The sequence below is a fragment of the Hydra vulgaris genome, chromosome 03 (genome assembly GCF_038396675.1).
Source record: "Hydra vulgaris chromosome 03, alternate assembly HydraT2T_AEP".
Classification (NCBI taxonomy): domain Eukaryota; kingdom Metazoa; phylum Cnidaria; class Hydrozoa; order Anthoathecata; family Hydridae; genus Hydra; species Hydra vulgaris.
The window spans coordinates 3,338,895-3,350,000 of NC_088922.1; the positions used below are offsets into that span (position 1 = coordinate 3,338,895).

Genomic DNA, 11,106 nt, shown 5'->3' on the forward strand with positions numbered 1-11,106 from the left:
TGAAATTTAACCCGAATCTTGACCCAAAAAAATCCAAGCCCTTTAATCATTCTATGTTAATCACTGTATTAAGGCGTATGTAGTTGTGCTTTATTATAATTTTACGGCGTCTTGATTAAAACATCGGTATGACTAGAAAAAACCTAATTCTTTTAAAAACTATTATTATTTCCCATAAACTTCTAAAAACATTCGACTTTATCTGACAAGTTTTTATTTATTAATTTATCTCGCCTACATGGGTAGGCGAGACAAATTAAATAAATAAGTCAAAAAAATAAGAAAATTTTAAATAAATAAATAAGTCAAAAAATAAGAAAATTTCGAAACACAATTTCACAAAATATAAACAAATAAATCAACGAATCACATTAAACTTTTTTGGGTTTGTTCTTCAATAATAGATAATTCATTTGAACTAAAATGACATGTTGAATATTAATAGAATAAAAAATATGCATCATTTATTATGATTGCACTAAAAAAAGTTCCGAATTAAGAATAAAAAAGAAACAATATGCAATAAATACATTTAATTTTTATAAGATTTTAGTTCAAATAAATTTTTATATGTAAACTAAAGATACTGAAAAATTTAAGTAAATTGAATTTTACTAATCTAAGATATTTAGTTTTGAAGTTACAAAATCTTGCAAAAAATCAAAGTTCAATCAAATGCAAAAGAAAGTTGTAATACATTAAAAAAATATATACATCATGTTTAAAACCCTCCTGATACATAAAATAATGTTTTATTTTGACTTTGTTAACCAGAGTATCTTTTTTTTAATGCTCTGAGACTTTTTCTTCTAATGTTGACTTTCTCACTTTATCTCCATGTTCTTTACACGTAAAATATTTTGCTTATAAGATTTAGAGTTTGTAACAACGCCTGATAGTCCAAATAAAAGTAAAACACCTTGTGCCATCATTGCAGTGTAAAATCACTGAACTAATACTGATTTCATAAGTTTGTTTACAAACTTATGAAATTTACAAAGCTAAAAATGGAGAAAAATTTTACAACATTGCAACTAAAAGAAACTTTAGATATTCATGAGAATACAATTATGAAAATCTTCAACGAAAAAATTGAAAGATTAGAAAACAATATTGAGAAGTTAAAGGAGGACAATAAAATTCTAAAGTCTGAAGTTAACGACTTGAAAAAAACAGTTGAATTTGTCAGCGAAAAATACAATATGATTATCATTGAACAAGCGGGAATTAAAGCAGATCGCTTTAAAACTGACAACAATTTTGAAGTAAGTTTAACTGATAAAATGAAGGACAAATTGGCTGAGATTGAGCATAGAAGATTTCAGTACTGAAGAGTTTTTCAGTACTGAAAATTTATGCACATTTTCAGTACTGAAGAGTCTTTCCATCAGTTTCACTGCAAGTTTGCTCATAGCTGCAACAGTCTGCAATAGTTTCGTCAATAGTTCCTATACAACTGCAATAGTTTCGTCAAAAAAAATAGATTTACATAATTTTGATTCGGCCCATTGATGCTGTTGATGTCGTGCAAGTAAAGGATGAGTGATTGAAGAACGTCATGTCTGCATTTGTTGATTTTCTCTTTGATAGCCAAGAAGATGTCCTGCGAGAGCTGATAAACATGCATTTTTAAATTGTCCAAGAGAAACTTTATAGTTGTGTTGCAATCGATGAGATTTACTGATCGATTTCAATCGATCAGTAAATCTCATCGATTTTTAAAAATTCTCTCTTTAAAAATTGAATTGTATACTGATACAATTCAATTTTTTTCTTAGAAAAAAATTGAATTGCCAACTTCGCTGAACTCAGAACTTCTACCAGCTCCTCCAATCTTTTTGAGTCGATATCTGCCCATAAGTAGGTTTTGTCAATCTCCCTGTGGTTCAGAGCTTCTTTCACAGCTCCAAGTAACTTCAAAAACCTTTCGCAAGCATCATGAAGGCTTCCCCAACGAGTCTTTGAATCTAACTTCAGCTTAAGTTCTCTCCCGTTGTTCATCACAAATTTTTGAAGAGTTTCATTTTTGACCAATAATCGATGAAAGAGACTCACGATTTTTCTCAATTTGGTGATCGTTGATTGATAAGCGAAAACCATTTGAAGTGAATCGGCTTCCTCTTCATTGTCTGATTCTGTGTCCTCGCCGGCATCAGATACATCTTCATCAGGTTCATCTTCATTTCCACACTCAACGAAAAAGACATCATCGTCGTCGTCATCCACTGGAGCATCGGCTGACTGTTTCTTTAGATAAAGAACTTTAGTAATACCCACATGAGTTCCATGATCACTGCACTGGACGTATTCTGATGCGATCATAGAACCAAATGATACCATAGCGCTCGCACCATCACCAGAAGTGCCAACAATGTGTTTCTCTGGATCCAAGCCAAAGTCCATCAATCTTGCTTCGAACTGTTAATAAAAAAATAAAAAATAAAATGATTAGAAACCTATAAAAAGAAAAAGATTATAATATCAACTTACTAGTTTTTTTGATGTTAAGAGCAGTTGCACTTCCATAAATTGGAACCATGCTCAAATTGATTTCTTTATCAACACCATTTTCAAAATAATGAAGATTAATGTTCAAGAAACGTCGCCCTGCAGTAGAAGTCCATTCATCAAGGGTTGTTGAAAAGAAATGTCCTTCAGCTAGATGAGTTTGAATCCACGATTTTATTTTAGCCTTGGCGTCTTCATGAAAACCTCGAACAATCTTTGCAACACCAGATCCATTCTTTGAGAAGTTTTTCTTTGGAAACCTCTCTTTCACATGCTCTGCTATTATATCTGAGTTGACGATCTGTTCGAAGTTCAATCCATTTAAAGCAACTTCTTTAGAAATGGTTTCCTCAAACGATGCTCTAGTAAAATCTGTCATCAGCTTTTGCCTCTTTACTGGAGGGTTGTCAGTTCTGCTTGTGCTTGATTGAGCTTGGTTGCTAGTTGTCGGTCCAGATTTCAATGGATCAAATATCTGATGAATACGCTTTAGATGCTCTATCAAACCCTTCGTTGAACCTACAGCACAATTAAGAACAGCACTACACTTTCGATTGCTCAAGTCTACGTCACAGCGTGCTTTATCTTTGTTGCCTGTTTCCCTTTTGAAGTGCTTCCACACAAAAGACATGCTATTTATTTAAAAGATAAGATATGAAGAAAAAAGGAATGAAGAAAAAAGAAAAGAAATAAAAAAAAAGAAAAAGATTTAGAAAAAGAAATAACATAATATGTACTATATTTACCTTTGATAATTTGTCGAAAATAACTTTTTTACTTTCTTTTAAAAAAACTTGCACAATGCACTTTACACTTTAAAAAATATTGAATAACTAATTACTAATTAATTTTACGCGCTTTTATATTGCAATAATTGCACCACCAGCTACAGGTAGACTTTAGAGTAAAATTTATGAAGATTCATTTTGATACATAGAATTGCAAGTATATTTAAAGATTAAAACTTTTTTAACACCTGCAAAGTGTAATTCCAGGTTTAAAAAATGTTTTAAACTTGAATTATACCTGCAATTACAACTATAAACTTTAAATATACCTTTAAAAAATGATAATCTACATATTTGTATTTTAAAAAAATTCCCGGGAATTTCTCGAAAAAAAACAACGGGAACGGGAATTTACCAACGAGATTCCCGGGAATTACCGTTCCCGGAATTCCCTTGAGGATCACTAGTACAGCTTTTTTTCTTTCGTAAACCATGTTGGTTAACATTTAATTGATTGTTTGTTAACATGTATTCTATAATTTTGTCACTTAAGATTGATTCGAGATTTATATTAAGATTAATTCGAGATTTTAGATTAAGATTGATTCGAGAATTTTGCGTGGTATTGACGTTAATGATATTGGTCTATAATTTGCTAAATCATGTTTATCTCCTTTCTTGTGTAGTGGTGTTACGAATAATACCATACATTACCGTAAATACCATATGATTTTAACTTTACCATCGATTGCATATGAGTTAATATATATGTTTATTTGATACTGCTGAGAGTGGCTGGTGTGTTGTATACAAATTTTTCAAAAGCATTTGATAAAGTACCTCATATGCGATTGATGGTAAAGTTAAAATCGTATAGTACTTTCGGAATTTGATAGTAAATCACAGTAAGTCTTAAATCACAGAAAGCAACGAGAATTTTTGGAGGAATATTTATCAAAATGGTTAACAGTTAAGAGTTGAGTTTCACAAGGTTCTGTCCTTGAACCTCTTCTAATTTTGATTTTTTTTAAACAATCTAGTAGATACAGTAAAAAATCATATTAAACTATATGCAGATGGTAGCAAAATTATAAATACTATTAAATCAGATGAAGATATACACATAATTAAATTACAACAAGATATCGATAGTATTATGAAATGAGGATCATTATGGTTGATGAAATTTAATTATGAAAAATGTAAAATATGCAAATTGGCTTTAAAAATCCATTTATAACCTATTCAATTTTCTTTGCTGAAACCCAACAGAATGATACCTTAAGAGCATTAAAAGTAGAACGGAATTTAGGAGTAATGATGCAATTTAATTTAAAATGGACAAGTCATATTGATTAAGCTGTAGGAAAATCAAAGCAAATGAACGCTCTTATTAAACAAACTTTTTAATATTTTGATCTAATATAGCAAAAAAATTATATATACCTTTGTAAGACCACATCTTCAGTTTGGTATTTAAGCATGGTGTTCTTATGTGAAACAAGAGATTTTAAAGTTAGAAAAAGTACAGAAAAGAGCGACAAAACTTTTTAAAAAAATGCCATTTGAAAAAAGGTTACAGTGAATGAAGTTAACAACACGAGAAGAGCGTCGTTTACAAGGAGAACTTATTATTCAATGTAAAATACAGAAAGGTTATAAGTAGAGTAATGGGATAAACGATTCAATATGTAAAGCTCAATTAGTGCTAGTAAATTTATATATCTTTATATATCATTTTATATATCAATATCTTCCATTACATCGTCCTCTTCATCTTCACCATGTTCAAATTCAGTAATAGCCACTTCTTGATTTTCGATGGAAATATTATCCGAAACAGATCTTTTATACAGCTCCTTAATTACTGATAACTCGATGCCGTGGGCTAAACAAAGTTGATGCTTTCTATCGCAATACTAAATTCTTTAAGTGTATTTTGAAGATACGTTATACATTTTTCAGCAGGCATCGATCCTTTAATCCTAACCAATCCGATATTCCAAAATACATTATCATACGAGTGGACATTCACATTCATAAACCTTCGATTTTTGAGAGATGTCCATTCATTGAAAGTCAAGCTGAATAACTCACCACAGGCTATTCTTTCTGATAGTTCTGTAACAATTTGTTTTCGGATTTTGTCACCGTACTGCAACACCATTTTCTTAATTGTTTTTGGAGACTTTGGGCAATCATATCCTTTGGATTTAAATAATTGCTGAAGATCTTATGATGTGCAAATCTTTTTAAATGATAAACAATCTCGTGCTGTCAGTCGTGCTAAAACAGCTGGAAATGAGTCATCAATCGTTTTAATAATGTTGAAATAATCAGAAATTTTTGATCTAGAATTTTTATTATAAGTTGTGGTATTGATATTAGAACAGCTAGCTTCTGCAATCATCATGTTGAACTCTTTTTAGCAGATTAATTTTATTTTTTCTGATAAGGTGATTGTGCAAACCACTTGTGCTTCCGCCAGAGCATTTTATATTTTTTTTGCATACATTGCATATAGCTGAATCGCCAGCTTTCGTACGTAGAAAATGATTCCACAATTGAATTTGTCCGGATCCAGTAGACATCATAGATAAGGCTATTTTTTTTTAAAAAAATTCAATATGTAAATTTTTCAACACAATAAAAATATAGAATATTCGCTTTATTTTCAAAGTTATGTTTTGTGTTTATTTTCAATTTTTTTTATGATATTTAATAATTTTATCATCCAGTGCAAAAAACCAAATAATTTAAAAAAAACTCACTAACGCACTATTCAAATTAAATAAAATGTCACCTGTGACTGTAACCAGATGGGACGCGAGCACAAAATAAACTGAATGTAATTATAAATAAACTACATTAACAAATCCTAATTGTATGTAAATATTTTTCTTTCTCTATTAAAAAACGAAAATTTAGGAAAAATCAATCAAGTAGGCTGTATTTTTTTTTAAGAAATGCATATTGTAATGTTGTAAGAAAACAAAATTCTTTTCCATTATAAAGTTCTTAATTTTTTGCGATTTCAACTGTTTTTTTATAATATGTAAAAAAGTTATCTCTTTTGTAGAGTTTTTCTTTTTAGTTAGAAAAAAATACTACTAATAATTTATTCAGAATTTTCATAAAATTTTACCGAATTACCGGTAAATTATTTGAAAATTACCGGTAAATTTAAACATAATTTTTATAAATATAACATTTTTATAAATATAACATTTTTTATAAATATAACATAATTTTTTATAAATATAACATTTTTTATAAATATAACATATTTTATAAATATAACATTTTTTATAAATATAACATTTTTTATAAATATAACATTTTATAAATATAACATAAATATAACATTTTTTATAAATATAACATTTTATAACATAAATTTAAACATAATTAAAAAACCGGTAAACCGGTTTATCGGTTTTGCTAGCTCTAAGCTTAATTAAAACATTACAACTTTTGTGGTCATAACCAAAAGTTAACAAAGACATATTGTAAGAGTAATGCTAAATATAATTTCTTTGTATGTGGAGTTGTTGATGCTTGGAATGGTTTACCGCCATATATTATAGAATCAATTACAATTTATAAATTCAAAAATAAACTTGATAAATCAGATTATTGCAAAAATTATTTATTAAATAACAATAAATAAATGTTATATATATTGAAAAGTAAACAATGTTATTATAAAAACATTTATAGCTGTTATAGCACATCATCTTCTGTTATTGTGCTATACAATTGATATACAATTGATTTCATCAATTGTCACAGTGCTTATTTTTATTATGACCATTATTACTAACATTTATAGCGTAAAACGTAGGAATCTCTGAAAAATGGTTTGCAGGAATATCTTAGTATTTTTTTTTAAATAAAGTTTAACATTCAATAAAAAAAAGCTGATATTCTACTCTCTTTTACATTTAATTATTTATACCAAGTTACGTAAAAAACCTATACAACTGCAATAGTTTCGTCAAAAAAAATAGATTTACATAATTTATCAATTTTGTAAACTAGAACTGATATTTATGAATCAATTGTTAATTTTCAAAGGTCTAAATGCCAGTCATTAAGCACCACAATATACAGTATTGGACAAAACATTTGCAACCAACATAGAACAATGCTAAAAAGTGTTTCTAATTTTACATGTCTTAAAAACGAAACGAACTATACTACCACAGCAAACAGTTCAGGAGTCTGGAGTCATAGCATGCCATGACATTAGCAATCAGCTGACAGGTGACAGCACACAGGCAGAATTTCGTTAACAAGTGACATTTTGCAGCAGACAAAACAAGTGCAACTTTTTGGGTTTGTTTCATTTTCTTAAGTCTGGTCCGTGTCAACGTCACGGAAGTTTTTTAATAATTAAAGGAAATATCCAGAAGTTTACAGAAGCATGCAGAAGCTTCCAGAAGTTTCCAGAAGAAGCATCACGAAGCATCCAGTAGCATCCAGAAGTATCCAGAAACATTCAGAAGCATCCAGACGCATCCAGAACCTTCCAGAAGCATCGAAAAGAAGCATCTAGAATCTTCCAGAACAGGTTCACAAAGGTTCATTTTACTATATAAGAGACATGTAAATCGACATGTAATTCAGTCAGTATATGGAAGTCAATCAGTCAGTATTATCAAGACAGTTTATAGAAGTGAGTTTTATCAAAGTGTTTTATCGAAGAACATCAATACAAGAAGTGAAATACAACAAGTGTTTCATTACATCAATACATCCACATCCAACCAAGACGATGTGTTCCACAGAGCATTATTGTATCATCACAAGGTAAATGTAACACGGTAAGCCTTGAGAAGCGTGATTATTTATTTTTATTACTTTTATGACTTCAAGTGCAATAATGGCTTCCAACAGTCTTGGATTGGAACTAAGAAAGAAAATTATTGGCAATTACGTAAGTGGAATGTCACAAAAAAGTATTTGTGATAAATATTGCGTGGAAAAATGGACCGTATCAAGACTATGTTCCAAATATCGTTCTACGGGGAAGTTGGCAGCAGATAACAAAGGGGAAGACCGCGTTCCACCACTTCTAGAGAGGATTCTATGATCGTTAGATCCATCAAGAAGGATCCCTGGATATCATCAGTCGAGATACAAAAGCAATTAGAGCTGCCTGTATTGGACCAAACAATCAGACGACGTGCTGTTGAAGTCGGACTGTTTTCTCGACGCCCTGCAAAGAAACCGCTGATTTCACTAAAAAACCAGAAGAAAAGACTCCTGTTTGCTACATCTCATATTGACTGGAGTTTGCAGAAATGGCCAACTGTCCTGTTCAGTGATGAGTCGAAGTTCAACATCATTGGGAGCGATGGCATTTGCCGTGTACGTCCACCGGCAGGAAAACGTCTCGATTTACGTTACTGCCATAAAGCCGTGAAGCATGGTGGAGGTAATGTAATGGTCTGGGGGTATTTTTCTGCTAACGGTCTAGGTCCAATACATCGATGGAATAATGGACCGTTTCATGTATAAAAATATCCTGAAAGTTGTTACCTCATGCTGAATGGAATATGCCAATAAAATGGGTTTTTCAGCAAGACAACAATCCGAAACACACTGCAAAAGTAGTCAAGCAGTGGTTTCAAGACAACCACTTATCGGTGATGGATTGGCCACCTTAATCTTCGGATCTCAACCCTATCGAGAACCTGTGGGAGATCGTCAACCGCAGAATAAATTGTGAAGGTGTTCGTAATAAGTATCAACTGTTTGAACAAATCCAAAAGGCCTGGGCAGCAATTCCACAAAGTTTCATTGATCACCTGATCGAATCTATGCCTCGAAGATGTAAGGCTGTGATCGACAACAAAGGATTCGCCACAAAATATTGATAGCGAAATACAGCTTGGTCAACATTTTGTCGAGTTGCATTTGTTTTGTCCAGAAGGAAATCAACTTTTTTTAATACTTTTGTTTAATTTATTAGATTTCGTGTACAAATAATGAACTTTGTGATGAATAAAACTTGAAGAACATTGTCTCTAAACAGTTACATAGTTATTTCTCTAAATTGAAAAAATGCAGCACTTTTATATAAAGAAACTAAATTACCATTATTTGGTTGCACTCGTTTTGTCCGATACTATATTTACAATCAGTTTTCAAATCCACTCTCCTGTAAGAAAAAAGTAACATTGTAAATATTTGAAAAGAATAATATAAAAAGTTCAACGATAACTGCGTTATACAAATACTTAATTAGGTAATATAATTAATAGAATGAACATCACATTCTAACATCCAATGTTGTTATCTCTCCGCTTTCTCTTTGCTATCTTTTTAATTCGACTTCTTATGAATTTCATTCTAACTTTCTTCGTTCTTCCTAAACTTACTTACTCTTGGTCAACGAAGCGGGGAATGATGCTCTTTTAGTGAGCTGAACTTGTCTTTGCTGGCCCGGGTATGCGGCCTCTATATGGTAATTAGCTCGAGGAGGATAAACCACAATACCCATATATCAAATTCATCAAAACTCAACCAATTTAAGGAATATTTATTGAAACATTCAATAAGTTTAATTTTAGTTTTAAATAAGTGTAAAACTTATTTAGCTATGTTTAAAATGAATTATGCAGTATGACAAAGAAATAGTTGACTTGTATAAAGTATGTGTCTCAAAAATGTAACATTAAGTACTGTGTATTTAGTTATACGCTTTAATTGACTAAAGACAACTTAATTAGGGTGTTTTCTATATTACCTATGTTATCTATGTTACTAATAATAATACTTTTAAACTTAAATATTATTTACACAATGGACAAAAATAAATAAAAACAAATAAAAAAATTAATTTTGCAAATACTTTTTGTCTAAGGGTTTTTTTTTTATTGTGTTCATATATAGCTCCAGGAAACCGCACAAAATTTGAGAAAAAAAGTTAGGGGTTTTTTTAAAGGAAAAAAACTAATATTTTTGGTACTGTTTATAAATATATATCTATTCTTTCTTTCAATAATATAACAAACAATGAAGTAAACTTTTTTTGTAACTTAGTCAACGTAACTATGTTATGTAAATTAGCTCATAAAAAAGGCCAAAAAGTGCTTTTTTTATATTTTCAGCTTTAAATAAAATTAAATATATTTAAGCACCTGTATTTATTTTGAAAAGTATAAAAGTTTTCGCCAAAAAATAACATTTTAAACCGAAACAAAAAACAATGAAGACGTTTTTCTTTTTTTGTTTTGTTGGCCATGTGGCTTCAAGTTGGGTTAAAGAAATGGAAAGTAAGTTTGAAATAAACTTGTGAATATTTATTTTTCAAATATTTCAAATATTTATTCGCTCTCTTTATTTTGATTTAAATTTTAGATAGCAATCTGCATGAAGGAGACATGGTTTTGACTCCTGAGGATGTGAAATCAAACGGTTATGCTAGTATTATTGGAGGACGATGGCCCAACAACATTGTTCCTTACGATCTTCGAAGAATGAGTAAGAAATATGTTTAGTTAAGTAACCAAAATTACTTTTTAAGTTAAATAATATTATTTATTTATTTTACTTGTCAGTTCTTATTTAAATAATAATCATGGAGTGTTTCTATACCTACTATATAAAAATTATATCGAGGGGCAGTGTTGGATTAAGGAGCGCTGAAACAGTTTAAATACTTTTTTTTTTCTTTAGACCCTTTCTTTAGTCAATTTTTAAAGATTATTTATTTGAAAATTATTGGGGGGACAAATGCCCCTGCTGCCCCCCCTTCCTCCTTCGGTTGTTAAGGGCTTTTCTATTGTAAATAACTCTCAACTTAATGACAGTTTATTAAGCTCTTATCGAGTATAAAAAAGAAATATAATAATAATATAAT

General features: G+C 30.2%; 2 protein-coding genes across 2 annotated transcripts in view; one reads left to right on the forward strand and one right to left on the reverse strand.

Moving 5' to 3' along the window:
- Positions 1-677: 677 nt before the first annotated feature.
- Positions 678-3,140, reverse strand: LOC136077867 (uncharacterized). The gene is made up of 2 exons (XM_065792074.1): positions 2,491-3,140; positions 678-2,418 (listed from the first exon to the last, which is right to left on the reverse strand). Exons 1-2 carry the CDS (start codon positions 3,137-3,139, stop codon positions 2,354-2,356), a joined length of 714 nt encoding a protein of 237 aa, XP_065648146.1. The 5' UTR covers position 3,140; the 3' UTR covers positions 678-2,353.
- Positions 3,141-10,401: 7,261 nt separating this feature from the next.
- Positions 10,402-11,106, forward strand: part of LOC100199630 (low choriolytic enzyme) — a 6,448-nt gene continuing 5,743 nt past the window's right edge. The window contains exons 1-2 of the mRNA XM_065792076.1: positions 10,402-10,519; positions 10,605-10,727. Of these exons, the coding sequence (XP_065648148.1) occupies positions 10,453-10,519; positions 10,605-10,727 (190 nt within the window). The 5' untranslated portion in view covers positions 10,402-10,452. The remainder of the gene's footprint in view (positions 10,520-10,604; positions 10,728-11,106) is intronic.